At 49.5% G+C, this 18604-nt stretch overlaps 7 protein-coding genes across 7 annotated transcripts; 3 read left to right on the top strand and 4 right to left on the bottom strand.

Moving 5' to 3' along the window:
- Window positions 1-29: 29 nt before the first annotated feature.
- On the top strand, window positions 30-1711 carry EsH8_III_000360 (uncharacterized protein; the record flags this gene model as incomplete). The annotated part of the gene is made up of 2 exons (XM_083262085.1): window positions 30-127; window positions 181-1711. 2 exons carry the CDS (start codon window positions 30-32, stop codon window positions 1709-1711), a joined length of 1629 nt encoding a protein of 542 aa, XP_083122572.1.
- Window positions 1712-2248: 537 nt separating this feature from the next.
- Window positions 2249-3847, bottom strand: EsH8_III_000359 (uncharacterized protein; the record flags this gene model as incomplete). Its single annotated transcript, XM_083262084.1, has 1 exon — window positions 2249-3847. The coding sequence occupies one exon, from the start codon at window positions 3845-3847 to the stop codon at window positions 2249-2251; it is 1599 nt and encodes a 532-aa protein (XP_083122571.1).
- Window positions 3848-5637: 1790 nt separating this feature from the next.
- On the bottom strand, window positions 5638-6679 carry EsH8_III_000358 (coproporphyrinogen III oxidase; the record flags this gene model as incomplete). The annotated part of the gene is made up of 2 exons (XM_083262083.1): window positions 5638-6606; window positions 6677-6679. 2 exons carry the CDS (start codon window positions 6677-6679, stop codon window positions 5638-5640), a joined length of 972 nt encoding a protein of 323 aa, XP_083122570.1.
- Window positions 6680-7498: 819 nt separating this feature from the next.
- On the top strand, window positions 7499-9134 carry EsH8_III_000357 (mitochondrial carrier domain-containing protein; the record flags this gene model as incomplete). Its single annotated transcript, XM_083262082.1, has 8 exons — window positions 7499-7798; window positions 7872-7958; window positions 8020-8146; window positions 8222-8339; window positions 8415-8601; window positions 8669-8840; window positions 8921-9053; window positions 9110-9134. The coding sequence occupies 8 exons, from the start codon at window positions 7499-7501 to the stop codon at window positions 9132-9134; spliced, it is 1149 nt and encodes a 382-aa protein (XP_083122569.1).
- A 749-nt stretch (window positions 9135-9883) lies between these two features.
- Window positions 9884-12884, bottom strand: EsH8_III_000356 (acyl-CoA dehydrogenase/oxidase; the record flags this gene model as incomplete). The annotated part of the gene is made up of 7 exons (XM_083262081.1): window positions 9884-10294; window positions 10356-10464; window positions 10524-10997; window positions 11056-11349; window positions 12322-12523; window positions 12578-12688; window positions 12746-12884. The coding sequence occupies 7 exons, from the start codon at window positions 12882-12884 to the stop codon at window positions 9884-9886; spliced, it is 1740 nt and encodes a 579-aa protein (XP_083122568.1).
- Window positions 12885-14106: 1222 nt separating this feature from the next.
- EsH8_III_000355 (uncharacterized protein) lies at window positions 14107-15329 on the top strand (the record flags this gene model as incomplete). The annotated part of the gene is made up of 2 exons (XM_083262080.1): window positions 14107-14159; window positions 14210-15329. 2 exons carry the CDS (start codon window positions 14107-14109, stop codon window positions 15327-15329), a joined length of 1173 nt encoding a protein of 390 aa, XP_083122567.1.
- A 192-nt stretch (window positions 15330-15521) lies between these two features.
- On the bottom strand, window positions 15522-17348 carry EsH8_III_000354 (uncharacterized protein; the record flags this gene model as incomplete). The annotated part of the gene is made up of 4 exons (XM_083262079.1): window positions 15522-15930; window positions 15987-16068; window positions 16137-16868; window positions 16940-17348. The coding sequence occupies 4 exons, from the start codon at window positions 17346-17348 to the stop codon at window positions 15522-15524; spliced, it is 1632 nt and encodes a 543-aa protein (XP_083122566.1).
- Window positions 17349-18604: the final 1256 nt, after the last annotated feature.

Here is an 18604-nt window from a genome sequence, read left to right as displayed (position 1 = left end):
CACCCACTACGCCCCACGGTCTCGACGCCATGGCAGACTGGGCCTCGGCGGTGCAAGCGATCGCGCTCATATGCGTTTGTTGGAGCACTTTTGTCTATGTCGTACAGTCCATTGGCATTGCTAGAATGTAAGTCCGTCGATTTACTCTCAATCTGCCAGCTTTGGTTGACATCCATATAGCTTTTTCTCCTACTCCTCGCGCCCGAAACCCTCAGTCTCCTCCTCCCTCAAAAAGGACGATGTGCCCCACGTTACCGTTATCCGTCCTGTCAAGGGCCTCGAACATGGTCTTTACGAATGCTTGGCTTCCACATTCCAGCAAGATTACCCAGCCGATAAGCTGACAATCTACCTCTGTGTGGCCGAGAAGAGCGACCCCGCGTACCCAGTCTTGGTGAAATTGGTTGAGGACTTTCCCGGCTTCGATGCCAAAGTTCTTGTCGAGGACGAGGATCCTCTACTACATGGAAACGATGGCCACATCAACAACCTTGGCCCCAACCCAAAGATCAGGAACATCAGTCGCGCATACAGGGAGGCCAAGGGAGACATAATCTGGGTCATGGACTGCAACATATGGGTTGGTCGCGGTGTTGCTGGCCGCATGGTGGACAAGCTCTTGGGATACGGACCGGATGGAACTCGGGCCTCGACGTACAAGTTTGTCCATCTCTTGCCAATTGTTGTCGACACCGTCTCTCCTCGGGACATTTCAACAGAAACACAAAGTTTGCTGTCTTCAGTCTCCGAGCCCGGTCCATCGCAAAGTCCCGCGAGCACGCACCACAGCAGCTCTTTGTTGGACTATGCTCAAAGTCAAGGTGGAGGTCGACTCGATGAGATGTTCATGGCTACTACTCACGCCAAATTCTACGGTGCCATCAATACAGTGGGCGTTGCCCCTTGCGCTGTCGGCAAAAGCAACATGTTCCGCAAGTCGCACCTGGGCATAGTGACGGACCCGAAAAACCCTATCCTGCCGACTGGCAAGAACCTTCCCACAGGTATTGACTACTTCTCCGAGTATATTTGTGAGGATCACCTGATTGGAGATCTGCTGTGGCGGACGAAACTGCCGGGCATGAAGAACCACGGTCTCGTCGCCGGCGACCTCGCCGTCCAGCCAATGGCTGGGATGTCGGTACAGGCATACTTTGCCCGTCGTGCCAGATGGCTTCGCGCACGGAAGTGGACTGTTCTTGCTGCCACACTGGTTGAGCCAGGCGTCGAGTCGCTTTTGTGCTGTGCCTACTTTGCTTTTGGCGTCACCACTCTTCCGTGGTTCCACCACACCTTTGGAACCGCGCAAACTTGGAGCGCAATGGGCCTATACTGGTTCGCATTCGTTACGATATGGATGGTATTCGACTGGTTCACATACAACCGCCTCCATGCTGGCTACGTTATCGAAGTTGATGACAACACTCCCAAGTTCGCTAGGGGTACAAAAACTCCTGGTGGAGCGGCTCCCAGGTCGTTTCTGGAATGGCTGCCTGCGTGGATTGGTAGGGAATTTCTTGCCCTACCGATCTGGACCTGGGCTGTCTTTTGCGGGTCTACAGTTAACTGGAGAGGCCGCACGTTCAATGTTCGCTCAGATATGAGCGTCGTTGAAGTTGGTACGCAGCAGGCATCAGGATCGCAACGCACATTGAACAGCCTTAGTTCGGAAAGTGACCGTCGGTCCAGGAGCAAGGATCGTCTGGATTAAATTCGAACCATAATTTTATGTCTAATAAAGATTGAATATTTTGTCCTATTTGATTTTCATTATTGACTATTTCATCGTAAAAATGTAGGTTTTCTTTGTGAACTGTGACATTCAACCCACCGGCCCCGACTTGGTAGCCTTTTGAATGAGAAAGGACGCAGGTGTACCATTGTTCTTGCAAGCTAGCAGTAGCTACTGCTTGGACTCGTCAACATTGCCAGAGCAGAACAACAGCTGGCAGAACGATATTCGTACTTGCTGTATTAAGATTTGCACAAGAGCATGCAGCAGGCATAAGCGATTCGTAGGGGAAAGTGTCTTGTATTTTCCTGAAGTAAATACGGACAAAGAGCTCGTTTGAGTATTATTCTTGTGGGTCGGTGATGTACAATTGCACGGGGCAGACATAGTTCTAACTTCTAAGAGCTCCGAGCTTAAAAGGAGCTTTGCTGAATGAAGTTACCGTGATAGGATTGGTGGTCGCAGAGCAACTCATATCTAGATTGCAGTGCCAGAGCTCCTGCCAACATCATAGTTCTAGTTTGACACACACTCCCAGTTGTTCTCATCCTTGTAGTCGCCAGTCCCCTTGAAGACGTTGCGCGTAGGCCACCGGCAGTGTCTACGCTTGTAGTCGATGCCGGCGCTCTTCGTGTTATTGACGTACGAAGTTCCAGTGACATGCTCCGGAGCGATGCCTTCCTCAACCCAGCGAACCATGGCCATCAACACATTTTCCTCGGGGTCGAGACTAGCCGTGTTTCTCGCCTGATTGCCGATGTACGCCGCGCCGGTACCACCACTGCAGTGGGCCAAGCCAGAGATTCGGAAGTATCGGTAGAACTCATCCAGAGCAGCAGGCTGCAGGCCCATCGTCTGGGACACATGCTCATAATATCTCGGAGAGTTGTCGCTGGAAATCACCCCGTCGACGAGGCCGTGGTAATGCAAAATCTTTCCGCCACTCTTCTGGAACGGCGACAAGTCTCCGTCCCATGTCTCAGCGTTGAAAAGGTTCAGGCTCGATGACCGGACGTAGTCCTCGGATGTGATGTAGAGCGGGTCCCAGTTGGAGTCGTTGTAGATGGCGTACTTGAACCAGTCAGCGGCACCAAACGGCTGTCCGGTGAAATAGGTCTGCGGTGCACCCGTAAGCTCGGCGCCTGGTTGCATGCGCGGGTAGACCAGGTCGCCAGAGGCATCTATCAGAGGCGAGTAGATGCCACGGAGGGTCTCAACCTGCCTCTGCGTGAGGCAGTTGTCCGTTTGGTTGCTGGCGACGCCGCAGAGAAGGCTTTCGGGCTTGTAGTCGCAAAGATCGGGTGACTCAAGGAAGCCGTCCTTGACACCATCGAGTTCGTCGCACTGGTTGAGGATGTCATCGTGAATGGCAGGCCACATGGACATGGGGATAAAGGTATCGGCACCCTCCTGACCAGTGAGTGGGAGGAAGTGGCAGCTCCATGAAGTAAGGTTGTTGAAGGAAAAGGCGGGAGCTCCGGCGATAATGCCGTCAAAATTGCCAGGGAATGCTTGTGCCTGCTTAAAACCCTGCCGCCCGCCGGTCGAGCACCCAAGATAGTAACTCTTAGTGTGCGGCTTGCTGTAAAAGGACCTCGTCACATCCTTGCCCACAACAACGCCAGTCGTGAGCGCACGGTAAACGAAATCCTCGACAACATCGGGGTTGTTAAGGAAAGAAGCTCCGCTCATCCCATCGTGGCCGTTGTTAGTAGCCACAGCTGCGAAGCCAAGGGAGGCTGCGTAGTCGAGATCCTCGTACTGAATACAGCCACCCATACCCCCATTTCCGGTGCTGAGGAAACGACCGGTCCAGTCCTCGGGGAGCCAGGCCTCGAACTTGAGGCCTGACCGGGGTGAGGTTGCGATGCGCGCGGTAATACGGCAGATATTCGCAGTGACATTCTGAGAAGCTCTACCACAGCTGGGGTCTGCATTAGGGAACTGCAGAGTGGTTCCGGCCGGGATGTACTCAGATGCCGAAGAATTGGCGCCTTGGATCTTCAGTGAAGTTGCGAACGAAGAGCATTGCTGCTCAAATGTTGCGTTGCTCCTGGCGAGAGCAGTGGCATAGGTGCTGGGCGCGAGTGCGCCGAGCAGCATCAGAGGCAACATGACGAGATACTTCGAAAAAAACGAAAGACTGACTCAATGAATGAATGAATGAATGAGTTGGAGATGATGTAGCCTAGAAAGGCGCTTGACAGCATTGCAAAAACATTACATTTTATATACAGGTTGACAGTTTTCCAATCGCACGGCTGGCTGGACCAGGATCCGTCAGGAGGTGTTCGATTCATGTTCTTCACATGCCGTATTCTAATTCAGGGTCGCAGCAAGGGCTACGGAAAAGGCCGTCTTGGTAAACACAGCAGAACTACTATGTAACATGCATGGCGACTATTCTTTACCTTTTGGGTTAAAGTCCCGGTCATGTTGACCAGGCATGGCGATAAATGTTACGCAGTCATATCATGCAACCCGCAAATAAGTTTAATTACCGGCTCCCACAGTGGCGACGCATCGACGCATTACTCAAGCACGCTGACAAACACTTGGCCAAAACAGAGCTAGGGTAGGTACAGACTCAAGTCGTGCACTACTTCTTAGAGCTTGGCATATAGGAGAGAAAATAAAGGGTTGATGGGGGCGAAAGGTAAAGAGAAGGAGGACGAAAACAACACGAAAAGTGATGTTAAAGCGCAGAAATATCATAAAGCGATAATATTTTCATCTGTATTGTCGACATATTTCATTATTTGCGTGATAGCCAAGCTAGTTGTCTCGTATACAGTATTCTAACGAGGATACCCTCGCTGAGCTACGTAGTACCTTTTACTGCCGGTCGATTATCCCTCAAAGTGCTGCCAAATACCTGGCCTAGTCATCCTAGCAGAATGCCGATCAGCCCATCCATACCAGAATACATGGCTCAGAAGACTCCACAATAGACAGGCAGCACGGGGGTTTTTCATGTAAGCATAACGCGGCAGTGGATCGTACCCCCCTTAACGGCAAACAAACATTCAAATATTGACTTGTCTTCGGACTCAATTTGGCTCCGACTAAACCCGTCACTGTACCTGTTGAATTTGGCAACATGCGTTGACAGCATTCAATTTTCAAGTGCGCATTTACCTGTTTATTTCGACCGTTACCACACGAGAGTTATCTTGAGTTGTTGCCACAATCGAGCTCGAATTTTGATCATGGTCTTTCGGAACCAGTCTGGTCCTGCGGTTCCAAACTTGGATGTATTCTGTTCTGAGAAGTAAAGTAAGCGGATGCAAGAACTGTGGGACCGACACCTCCCTGTCGAAGAGATCATACTGAGCCGCCTTTCAAGTCTTGTTGGGGTGACAAGACAAGTACAGGAGTACTTCAATCTCCATGACACAAGGCCATCTGCAGGTGGCTGACATCGTATCAAATAACCCCTGCCAAAACCATCGTTAGCTCGCCCCCACTATAACAAGCTTACCTTGACAACGATCGTTTGTCGGATCAATTCCGCGACTAGGTACTGATCAAGCAACCTAGCAAACGTTAATTAATAAAAGAACGGAGTATATATGCTATAAGGTATCTGTGTCCCAGAATTACGGCATCTCCCGGCCTCAAGCTTACTACATTGGTACAGATGGTTATCAACTCGGCCTCTGCATATTTGGCTTTAAATAGCACTGCCCACTGGCGATCTTGCAATGATGGCGATGGCCATCTGCATGGGTTACAGCCAACTTGTGTCGAGTAGAATTTTATCCTTTTTGACATCAAAATCATCTCTATTTGGATATTATACATGCAAATTGTAATTAACCACGATGCCTACAGCAACATTCGGCGTTTTTCATTTAACTAGCTAATCCTGCTTCTGGCACCCCCTTCAATCCCCGGATCCAACCTCATACCCATTCTTTGGGATTTCTGAGTACGTCCATTAGTTTCCCTTCCCGGCTTCCGGATTCCGGCTCATCATACATATATCGCCACTGAGCCGTTGCTGGTAAACTAATCAAAATGCTCTCTACCCTCGAACCGGGCACATTCAAACCAAATGCCGTCCCACGATCATGCACAAGGTTGAACTCGACATACCGCCCTCGTCTTATTTGTTGCCACTCCTTTTCCTTTTCACTGAACGGTAAATCCTTGCGCTTCTCAATGATGGGCAGATACGATGGCAGGAGAGCGTCCATGGTCGACCGAACGAATGCAAATCCTTTTTCAGGGTCCACAAAGTCTTCGTCGAGATCATCGAAGAATATACCGCCAATGCCTCGTCTCTCCTCTCGATGCTTGATATTGAAGTAGTCATCGCACCATTTCTTGAACCTGGGGTAGTATTCAGCATCATGTTTGTCGCAAGTCTCCTTTAGAATCCCGTGAAAATGTTCGGCGTCTTCATCAAATAAGTAGCTTGGCGTCAAGTCGCTGCCACCTCCGAACCATGCCGTCTGCGCAGTGCCATCAGGAAGAACCACCTCAAAATATCGGCCATTCATGTGAACAGTGGGCGCCATGGGGTTCCTTGGATGGACAACCATGCTCAAACCCAATGCTATGAAACCCAACTCATTGGCATCCGTACTCAAATGCTTATGGTTTTGTCGCATCTCTTTGATAGCTGGCTTGTTAAGCTTGCCATGTACGATGCTGATATTCACACCTGCCTTCTCGAAGATATTACCGTCTTGCAGAACACAAGTCCGGCCACCGCCGCCATCATTAGGTCGTTCCCACTCATCAGTCCGGAAGACCGCTCCGTCGACTTCTTGTAGGGCGGAAACGATCTGTTTTTGTTTTTGTCGGATAAACTCCTCCATGCGAAGACGCATGGGCGCTTGGTAAGTATCCTTGGAATCCTGACTCGACTTTCAACATCGGTCAGCACAAGTAATCAATCTCACTCTCAAATACCAATGTGGGGTTGAATGGACTCACCATTATGCACGCCAGCAACGCCAGATATAGCTTTAGTTTGAATGACAAATGTCGGAAGCTCAAATCATGTAGCAAGAGCTAGTTAACACTCATATTGGATGTGCCAAAACTTGGAGGTAACGAGATGAAAACTTGTGACTTTGGGCATCTGACAATTACCCCGCCTATGTGTCGATAACTGGGAAGCCGCAGGCCTTATCAGCCTATGGCACATTGACATGGATTAGAGAGGTTGTGGCAACAGACATTGCACCTTCCAGATTAGAAGGGGAGTGGAGACCGCTTCCGCAAGGCAGACATCAAGGATAAGCTCGACAGTGCGTTTAAACCGTCCGCAGCTTCATACTATGCATTCAAATATCGTGTTCCTGGGCATCGTGGTTGATTTTATTGCGGTGATTTTTGTTTTAATTAAGTTCAGATTTGTGAAACCACAAGATCCAAGAACAGATGGTCAACGTATTGAGTGAAGTCGAAACCAATTGTCAATGAAGCGATATTATTTACTCGGTTGTTTTTAGAAAGTTGATACTCCCGTTTTGGCACATGTAATGATGTCAAGACTTGTTCTCCGTAGAATCATCTCAACTGAATCCCTGCAGGGGACAGTGTGGCTGGAGATAATGGTGTGGCGCAATCAGAGTGCATTGCCCCCCCATTGGATTTCAAAGCACGCGATAGCCCCCCGCATGCACGCGATACCGAAACCGCGGTCAATTAGTAAGAGTCCGAGACCTGCAACTTGCCGTTGTCAACGTTGCCGATAGATTGTTGAGACAAGCGACACAACACGAATACTCTTGAGTGCCCTGGTCTCACATCATGGCAGCCCAGAGAGATTTGGAAACCCAGCGGCAGCCGACGGACGAGCGGACCCCGCTGCTAGGGGCGTCTGTCGAGGACGAGGAAAACCAGCGACCCTCACAGGATCGGACTGAAGAAGACCGCCACAACGAAGACCCCGAAGACCCCGAGCGAGTCAATCTCATTGCGCCTCACGATGGAGAGGAGAAGAAGAAGCGCACGGCTGGTTGGTGGTTATGGAGGGCCTTCTGGGCCATCCTAGCCATCTTTTTCTTGGCCCTTTTCATCAAAGGTTGGGTTGATGCCAAAGACACGAATGTGAGTTTTTAAAATTATGATTCTCATGTATAAATGGACTGGAGGTTTTACTGACTTGGTACGTGCGCTGTAGTTTGATCTCAAAGCAGCGCTGAAGAGGGCCCTTGGCGGTGGCTTGAGTGGTGCTGCAGCTATGGTTTTGCAGGTTTTGACGCTCATGGTATGTGTGGATTGTTGAATGCTTGTTCCGTAACACTTACTGACTGTACGATTTAATGTAGCCAATCAGGACCATCATGAATTACCAGTACCGGTTTGGAGCCGGGTTCAGGGAGTCCATAAGCATACTTTACGAGGACGGAGGATTGCGCCGCTATTACCAGGGCATCGGTGCAGCACTAATCCAAGGTATGTGTGCCATCAGTCGGCCCCTGCATGAAGGAGTTATGACAACCCAGCATCATATCACTCACAATTCAACAGGCCCAGTGTCCCGCTTTGGCGATACAGCTGCTAACGCTGGCATTCTTGCCCTTCTTGAGTCCAATGCGTTTCTCAACCAGCTCCCTACGCTCATCAAGACTATTTTTGCCTCACTATGGTATGCTTCCCCTCACCCATTGCCTCATGCCGTATGAGCACGCATCCTGTGTGCTAACACAACATTGTCTCACAGTGCCGCCGCTTTCCGCATGATTTTAACGCCAATCGATACTCTTAAAACCACGCTCCAGGCCCAAGGCGCTAAGGGAACTGCTATTCTTCGACAGCGCGTCAAAAGGAACGGAATCGGAAGTTTGTGGTGGGGTGCTTTCGCGACAGCTGCAGCGACCTTTGTCGGGCACTACCCTTGGTTTGCAACAGTGAGTGGATTGCATAGACTTTGACCTTTCATAGGTGTATGCCACTGTGACTTACTGACTGTGCCAGTACAATTATCTCACCGCCAACATTCCCGAGCCGGAGAAAGGCCAGCTTTTCCTATGGCTTCTCCGTCTTGCTTTCATCGGATTCTGCGCCTCTATAATCTCCGACTCTGTGTCCAATTCCCTCCGAGTTGTCAAGACCTACCGCCAGGTTAACGACACTCAGGTGTCTTACTGTCAGTTTAATCATACCCTAACCCAAACTTTCCGATTGTGTGTGAGCCTCTTGTCTGACTGCGGCGTCTTGAATGTACAGCGAAAGCAGCAAAGATCGTTATTCAGCGAGACGGCTTCCTCGGATTCCTCGGACGCGGCCTCAAAACCCGTATCTTGGCGAATGGACTGCAAGGCATTTTGTTTTCAATTCTCTGGAAGCTTTTCCTTGACCTGTGAGTTTCCCAAGTTAAATTTACCTAGTCTACGGTTCACTCTGACCATTTATTAGTTGGGAGAAGAAGACGAAATCTTGAACTCAAATCGACTCACGCGTACCTTCGGGCCAGGCCTTGATATTGTCTCAAATTTAACTCATAAGGCGCGACCTAAGCTCACCACGGAAGGAAAGGCTGGTGCTTACTGGGGATTTTAGAGTGATTTTTCCACAGAAACTTCGCTGACCATTGGATGGATACGAACGCTTCTCGGCTATGACAATGCACTAGGGTAATCATTATCTCGAATTTTGTTTTCATGAAGTAGTTAGCTTCCATCCAATATAGACTTGTACATGGTGTGGAGGGGCGGATGACGAGGAACCCTCCAGCTGTTAGTCGGTTTCACGTATATATAGTATTAGTGGCTTCGGACGTCGGGTGCCCACGATAGAACAAAATGATGCTTCTGTTACATGGAGAAGAGGGAACCCGACGTAAATAGAGATATGTACACTATGTGTGCGGAATATATACGCAGACAATCCTGCAGACTCGATTGCTTAGCATAACCACGCCTTTTACATAACAAGCCGTCCAATCTTGGTCAGGTTAAGCTTCAGAACACGAGGAGGGTACCATACCACAATAAAGGCAACCCGAACAAGAACTACACAGTTGATCATCACTTATAGCCCCACACCCCAAATGTCACTTTCGCTGAGGAGAAAAGCCGAGGGATCTGGTGAGAGCTGCTTTTTATTGTAAAGGAGTAAACATAATTATCGACCTTGAGACTCTAACTCCAACCGTTTGTGCTCCATGACTTAAACTACTCTTAAGCTCCTCTATGTGTACCAGGTTGCTTCAGGGATTTCACCCAACAGCTGGTATCTGCCAAGCTCACGGTTCTTGTAAGACACAGGATCATGCAGACTATGCGTCCTGATATCTCTCCAGAATCTGTCTAGCCCAACCTTTGTTGCGGTAGCCTTTGCGCCAGTTACCTCGAAGACACCAGCTGTCACGCGCAGCCCTGTGTCAGTCGCCGTAACCTTCACGCTGGCAACCCACTCCGCTGCTTCTCCTCGAGCCTGTGCAGTAAGTTTTGCTCTAGAAGCGGGATCTCCTGAGGTCTTGTACACGTCATCAATTTCAAGTCCTGCTTTATCGGCAAGTGCATCAGCAGCCCGAAGATGGGCTAGGAAGTTGCCGTAAGTAGACAAGATGTAGAACTCGTCTTCGGCCTTTTCCTTGTTCTGTAAGAAAGAAAAAAGTTAGTATTTGTAATCATGTACCAGTATTGCTCTGAGTACTTACGTCACCGCCAAAGGGCCACGCGCGAGTGTTCTTTCGGGTATAGGCAGAGGCAAAGTCCAAGGCACCCCATGCAATACCGATGTAAAAATTGCTGAAAACAAGCTGGATTCTAAAGAAGCATTGTAAGCTTACAGGAAAGAAATGTTAAAATTGAGAGGAATGACTTACGTGGGCAAAAGTAGACTCGCGAATGGAATGTTGAGAATCGAGGGGTCTGGCTTCTTCTCGCTAGCAATCCATCCAAGTGCGTCAGCCCATGGTGCTGTGACGTTCTCAATCTTGACACTTCCAGACTCGGATAATCGCAACCCGACGTTGTCCCAGTTATGGGAGAAGACAATTCCTGGCTGATCTGTTTTCACAATGGCGTATAGGTGGTCTTCCGTGCCTTCCAGAACACCTTCAAGCACTGTCAAGTCAGAGATGACCCCGCCAGTGTTAAAGTTCTTAAAGCCATTGAAGACAACATTGTTGCCGTCCGAGGTGATCTTGTGATCAGTATCACGGGGATTTACAGCACCTCCAACAAAATAGTTGTTCGAGATGATCAGGTTCTGGAACCGGTCTGCCTGCTCGGAGCTTCCAATCACGTTTGCTGTTGTTGACCAGAGCAAGTGATATCCCAGGAGCATTCCGATTGAGCTAGAAAGATCAGCCAGAATCCAAGAAATTTGAAGTTGTGTATGGATTGTGGACCCACCCGTCTCCTTTGGAAACTTCGCGAATGGCTTTGTAACCGACACTCCATGGTTGTTCTCCGCCGCCGTACTTCTTCCAACCAAGGATCTTCAAAAGGCCAGAATGTTTGAGCAATGCAATTTCGGCGCGAGGCGACTTGTTCTCTCTCTCCCGTAGTGCAGCATCCTGAGCTAGAACAGAAGAAACGTCTCTGGCTCGCTGCAGCCAGCTGGTCTCATCTGTTGGAAGCTCCGACCACTTGGATTTATACTCATCGTAGACCTTGGGGTCTGTGGCAGGAACCGCGTGAGCGTTGCTAGTCATCTTGTTTGATGCTGCAAGAAGAAAAGAGTACTATAGTCTGAGTGTGACTTATAAAATGTCGGAAGAGGAATATGTAAGGTTAACAGTGAGACCAATGTGCATGCATGGGGATTTCGTGGAGCTTAAAGCTCTCGTCATCAGCGTTGCTACGATGCGTGTCCACTTAGCGTCATACATGAAGCCTCACACTGCATCCAAGCAACAACCAATACACAAAGTACTGATACCATTTCCCGCTGTCGCGCAAGGTTCCACAGTAATGTTGTGATATGGCGCAATCGCATTTGCACGCAATAGATGCCATGCCGGCAATTCCCCGCGCCAAATCCCGCCCCCAACCCCACGCCGAGTGATAACGCGTCATGCAGACTCAAAGTTACGACCCATAGACGGACCGTATTACGTGCCTGCTAGTGAATTCCGTCACAATTGGTGATTGGGCAGATATTCTATCTAAGGACAGGATGACATTCAATAGCTGTTGTGACTTGATTGGTGGGGCATCATTGGTCGAAATATCGACATTTAGGCTATTGCTCAGCAGTTGGCGTTTGGTAGTAGATTCAGTGTGTTCCCACAATATTTTGATGCCATTTAAGCTTTTATTTTATATTTATTTTGCGAAATCCGAAATCTTGAGAGAGAAGTAAGGTTTTATTTTTGCTCTAACTTGCGTTTAACTTGTATTACACCTCCGGAAGCTGATTCTTGCGGTGTTTGCTTCTGATCCCCACTTTCCAGACAACCCGAGGAGTTGCCCTCGATCCATGTACATTTGTGCCAAGTGTAGAGGGATGCTGTCGCTTCCCCTCATAGTCATTCAATCTTCTTCCTCAACTTAGGAAAGTACTTGGATGTATCGCCCAAAGGCAATTCCACGATAGCGTCTTTCAGCAACAAGTGGAATGTCACATACCTGCGTCATGTAAGCAAGAATAATCTCGTAACAAGCAGGTTAACTTACCATCCGACCAATCCCGCAAGAAAGGCGAACGCACCGCCAGCCTTCTTGAGCCCAACTGAAGCAGTCTGATTGCCATCCGCGGCAGCGAAGTAACTGGCGGCAACGGCAACAAATGCTAACTCCACAAATATAAAGATCAGGATGTAGGCTACGTTAGTTGACAATGATGCAACCAGATAGGCAAGAACAAATACGCTCCAGACTGTTGCAACCCCAAAGATTAGTATAGTTAGAATTTGCCGAGAAAATGACTTACTGATCATGAAGAGCCCCAATGCATTGTTCAACTGTTGTGTGTCGTCACCATACGCGGCGGCAACTCCAAAAGAAGGTGTCAAAATAGCCCCATAGCCTGCGTAAAACAATCCTGCACACATATTGTCAATTACGGGCGCAAATAGCTTTGATTGCGGTGGGAATATACCGAATGAGCTGAAGACGCTGTAACCGAAACCATTTCCAGCAGTGAGTTCCCATTGGGCTGAGACGAAGAGACCGAAAGCAGCGAGAAAGAAGAAGTTCGCAATGTAGACATTGGTTGTCGTAACTCCTCGCCATTCCATCAAACTAAGTGACAGCGTCGTTAAAGTCGTTGCAAAAGCTCCAATGGGCAGCGAAGTCTGTAAATTTACGGTTAGAACCAACTACCAGATAAATGCCGACCCAATCTCGCTCATCAAGTGAAGTGTGCACTCACTGCAGCAGTAGGGAGCGGTCTTGGCGCTGAGAATCTTGGACCGTTGAATTGAACAGTTTCTGATCCCTCAAAGGTCGTTTGCGGTCTCACAGACTCGACCCCTTTCTCGCTCGCTCCATTCTGAGCTGAAGAGTAGATGGACATTGTTCGCTAGATGGTTTGTTCTGTGACTAGTCGACCAGTTCGGTTAGTTTGTTGAAGAGAGACAAGAAAGCAGTAAAGGTAGAAAATTATTTTTGATTCTTCATGAGGACGCACATGATGATCTTGAAAGAATTCCGAGAGCATGGTTCTCGTTAGAAAACTTGAAAATTCGAGGCATCCCTGCCTATCCCATTAACACTTCAACGCCCAGACGTGTTGCCAGCACCCAGAAAAGAATAAGGTTCGTAAAACTTGAACAAATCACACCTCGCGCAATATTCGGAGAAACGGGGTCATGAAAACGTGGGGAAGACCCAGTCAATTGGGTTGTGCCGATCTCGTCATTGGGTTCACAATGGTGCAATTGCCTCAGATGGAGGTTGGGAAGTTGGTAAATGTAGAACACCTTCGTCGATCCCTTCCCCTCAGCGTCAGATGTGCCGTGATATGCCGTGCATGACCCAAGCGACTCTATCTGAATTTTAGTATGCGTCTCAATGTTACATTCACGATCGCGTGATAGCTCGTCCATAGTGAAATCGTGCCATGAATATAACTAGACTTTATTTCACATGCTAATGCTGGAAGAATATCGACTGCCGCGTAACTAGTTCTGAGCTAGTTGATGATCGAGCAAGGTTGTGCGATATTATTCGTAGCTGATCTCAATTATCAGCTTTCTGTCGCGTCAATCACAACTTTGAGAGGTACTCGCGAGACGGTCCCAATACTTTGGCAGCCGCTGAACCGATCGTTTTATCCTTCCCCCTCTCCTTTCTTCTCTTTATTCCACATGACGGCCCATCCCTACTATCCAAATACAATAGTAGCAATCCTGGAAGAAAACCCATTTAAAACGAACTTCTTTTAAGCTTGCCCGAGTAATATTCTTCACCCTCGTCCGTCGACTCCTGATCCATCTATCCATCTTTACGCCAGTCACGATGTCAGCCCAGCCGCACCCTCTCAACACGGATCCGGAACGATTGCTTTTCTCGTATGTAGCATACATAAACTCATCATATCAAGCATCTGACTATCTTTTAGGTACTGGGTGCCGAACGTCTCAGGTGGTCTGATCATCAGTAAAATCCCTCAAAGGACAAATTGGGATTTGGCAAGCAACATCAAGTATGCCAAAGCAGCAGAAAAGGCCGGTATTGAATACGGCCTCACTCAAATCCGCTTCACATCTGGATATGGTGCCGCCAATCAGCATGAATCTGTTTCATTCTCTCAGGCCATTCTCCAAGCGACAGACACTATCAAAATCATCGCAGCCATTCTTCCAGGTCCTTGGAACCCTACGACAGTTGCAAAGCAGATCGCCAGCATTGATCACTACAGCAATGGCCGCATCGCTGTAAACGTTGTCAGCGGCTGGTTCAAGGCCGAGTTCACCGCCATCGGCGAATGGTGGCTCGAGCACGCTGAGCGCTACCGACGAAGCAATGAGTTCATCCGCTGCCTTAAGGGCATTTGGACAGCGCCAGAAGACACAGGGTTTACTTTTGCGGGCGATTTCTATCGCTACAGGGACTATAAACTCAGCCCCAAGCCGCTTCAGAAGCCCCACCCAGAGATCTTCCAGGGCGGCAACAGCGACGATGCCAGGACCAACGGCGCTGAGGTCAGCGACTGGTACTTCATGAACGGCAATGATCTTGACGGATTCCGAGCCCAGATTGAGGATGTCAAAGCCCGCGCTGCAAAGGTTGGCCGTGAGAAGCACGTACGTTTTGCCGTGAACGGCTTTGTCATCGTGCGTGAGACCGAAGAGGAGGCCGTTCGTGTGCTGCAAGAGATCCAGGGGAAGGCAGACAAGGAGGCCGTCGAAGCCTTTCGCAGCTCAGTCCAACAGGCTGGCGCCAGTACCTCCAACAAGACGGGCATGTGGGCTGACAGCAAGTTCGATGACTTGGTTCAATACAACGACGGGTTCAAGACGAAGCTTATTGGAACAAAAGAACAAGTAGCAGAGCGATTGGTTTTGCTCAAGAGCCTCGGTGTCCACCTCATATTGACAGCATTCCTGCATTATGATGAGGAGATTGAGCAGTTTGGAAGAGACGTGGTGCCTCTGGTTAGACAGTACGAGAAGGAAGGCCGAGGAAAGGACGTCGATTTCGAAATTGAAAGGACTGGAGATGTCTACAGAAAGAAGTAGTACCGAAATAGCGACAACATGAAATGGCCATGACATATCATAATGAAAACCGGCTGTTCCCTCCCTTGCCTCTGATTTGCATGGGCTCTAATGAAATACCTTCGTCAAATTACATGATACAAATACCTGTACCGGTATCACGTTCCAAGCAGATGGTGTATTGTTGTTAATCGGAAATTTGGATCCTCATACCTAAACCTTCAAACTGTCCCTGACTTCGTTATATCCCTCCAAGACAACCTGAGCTCTCTCCGGGCTCCTAATCTTGAATTGCATGGGGAAAGGCAGCGGCTCGAGAATGACATTCGAGTTCGTCGCCTGCGTGTCAAAAGTCACATCTTTGCCCGTGGCAGGGCACTTCTTCAGCGCCATGTCGAAAGCCCAACACACACCCGCCCCGGCGACAAACATTTCGTCGTCGACGAGATTCTGTCCAAGACACGTTCGGCGGCCCCAGCCAAAAGTATGCATGCCTACACCATCACGGAAGTTCGGGTAGCGGCTAAGGGGCTCCTGGTAAGTAGGAAAGCTCTTGTCCAGATAGCGATCCGGACGGTAGTTCTCTGGGTCAGGGTATTTTTCCGGGACACGATTGATATTCCTGCAATACATCCCTGTGAGCAACTGTTTTATGAGCGGAACTGGGTGGTTAAATACCATTCACAAGCCAAGATGATAGTGCCCGTCTCGATCTTGACACCCTGGAACTCAGAGTCCTTTTCGCATTGGTGAGGAACCCCTAAAAAAAACTTTGTCAATTTTCACTGTTCACTAACTCGTCATGGTAGGCTTCCGAATATTACTTACCGAGAGGGACGCCAGATCTCCATCGAAGAGTCTCCTTCAAACAAGCCCTTACAGTTGGAAGCTCGGCGAAGTCATCACGGGTTGGCATTCTGTCCCCGCAGACGCTGTCGATCTCATCTTGGCATTTCTTCAGCCATTCAGGGTGAAGCGCCATGCACATCAAGAAGAACTGCAAGGGCCCAGAAATGGTTACCACTCCCACGAGGCACTGGAACCCAAGCATGCATGCTGCAAAGTCCTCGTCCTTGTCGCTCTGCTCGAGCGTATCGTTGCCACCCTTCTGCAGCTGCTCAAAATACCGGCTGGTCCACGTGTCTGAGGGCAGTTCACCCTTGCGATACCGGGCCTTGGCTAGACGGAACGAGCGCAGCCACCAAGCACGCTGGTTCTTCTCTCGCTCGACTTCAAAGTTGCGCCATGGATTATAGCGAACGAGGTCTGCAAGGTCCCACAACGGGGTCATGGTGTTAATTATGGGCCCTGAGATGGACATCTGTGTCAACGTTTCGATGGCGCTGTCACCGTATGCTTTGCCCTGCGCAGAATCGTCCCAAGCGAGACGACTGATGATGCGGCCGGTTAGCTCTCTAGTGTTCCCGTGGAACTTTCCGGGGTCAAGAAGCAATGTCACCAGCCACCGTTTGACCTCATTTTCGATGTGGCCGTAAAAGTGGTGCTGGTGAGCGGCGGCCATGGCGGCATGGACCCATTTTCTTTGATATTTCCAAGTGTCTAACAATAAAGCTTGATTAGTTTTGAGCTGTATTGCGGGGAGTGGCTATTTGATTATGCCGATCGCTTACCGTGACGGTCCATCAAGGCCGAGTAGGCCGGGCCAAGCTTATGGTCGATGAGGGCCCGAATCTGGGGTCGGCCAGCAAAGTTGTTGCCGTTTTTGATCAGGAGTTCCGCTGCCATTTCTTCGTCGGAAATGATGACAAACTTCTGGCCCAGCATGCTGGTCTGATAGATGGGGCCGAACTCGTCGGCCCATTCCTTGAGCTTGAGCCACATGGCGAACCTCGGCAGGTCATGGACGCGACCGACGACAGGGTATTGCTTGGGACCCGGAAACTTGGCGATCTTCTTGGCTGGTTTGCCATCGACAGATGTTTTGCGGGTCCATTTTGTGAAGCGGCGTAAGGATGAGAACAGAAAACCTGGCACCACCAGGATGCCTAGGTAGAAAATTACAAGAGCGAAGCTCTCCATACTCGAAGGTGATAGCACTTTGTGTAGAGGCGATGGGCTGTGGAAAATCTTGTGAAGATTATGGGAACCTGAAAGGAGGAATAGAGCAGGTACATATAGTGGGCCGGTTGATCTTCGATGTTGCGTGTGAGGCTGAGAAAATACCTACAGCTTAAGGGGTTAGGGCCTTCCGTGTTTAGTCGCCTTGTTTGAGAATAACGAGACTCACAAAACTGCGGCGGCAAGAAGACGAAAGTCGCTACCCTAGTCAGCGCAGATATCCAGACAGTGAGTGGCATGCGTCTGAACGTTGCACAAGACGCGAGACGTGGTGTGTGGCTTCAGGGCATGGGCTACTTATTACGGGCATAAGGTCTACGACATCTGCCGGGAATCAAGCTGTCGACCGGGGAAACTCGTGCATGTCATGTACAAGGGTCGCCGGAAAAGCGTTCCGCACGATAATGATACCTTTCAACCGTTTAGATGTAGTGCAGGGCACGGACTTGCTCCAAATGCACAAAAATCACAACCGGGTTCCCACTTTAGTGGCCAGGCAGACGGACGACTGAACTCGATCTTCCACTGCTTGGGACTAGAGCAGCTTATCGAAAGGGACTTTGACCAATACTTGAACTGATTCAACATGGAGGAGCATGTCTGAGAATCCCTGATGGAAATGACCCCGTGGCAAACCCGCAGGGTGGATAGCAGGGGTAGGAGTCAATCTGCGTCGCTTAGAAAGATAGCCTCGCATCGTGATTTGACACCATCCTCGCGTACATAGGTGCACTTCGATAAGGACTAAGCAATGACGGACCCATGCAATCCCGTAGCTTAAATCTGCTGGCCTCTTCGCTTTTCCACGGTGATAATAAAGACGAATGTAGCGCAAGCATGGTTATCGTAGTCAAGAGAGCCCCAATGGTATCAAAGCAAGTTTCCTTTCGAGAATTTCAAACTGGCAAATCGAAGTAGTCTCACAAGCATGCATTGACCGAACCATGGGCCAGGAGCGCGCGGGTACGCATAGTGGGGGAGAGGTAATCACTCACACAATGTTAGGTAATGTGGCTGCCTGCTTCGCTGACCAGTAAGCTGTCAAATTGGCGTTGAAATTAGTGCGCGGTGAAAAATGAGGCTTGCAGCCAGCGAATGACTTAAGCGGCAGTGATGGATACCGTGCTGGCAGACATTTCCCCTCGAGGAGGAGATCATCAATGGCATGTCCGCACGAGCTGAGAGCTGGTCTACTCGTACCCTGTCTGGCCACATTC

The sequence above is a fragment of the Colletotrichum jinshuiense genome, chromosome 3, assembly GCF_051148585.1.
Source record: "Colletotrichum jinshuiense chromosome 3, complete sequence".
Classification (NCBI taxonomy): domain Eukaryota; kingdom Fungi; phylum Ascomycota; class Sordariomycetes; order Glomerellales; family Glomerellaceae; genus Colletotrichum; species Colletotrichum jinshuiense.
Note: the sequence above shows the minus strand (reverse complement) of the source record. Positions and strands in the feature narration are given on the sequence as shown.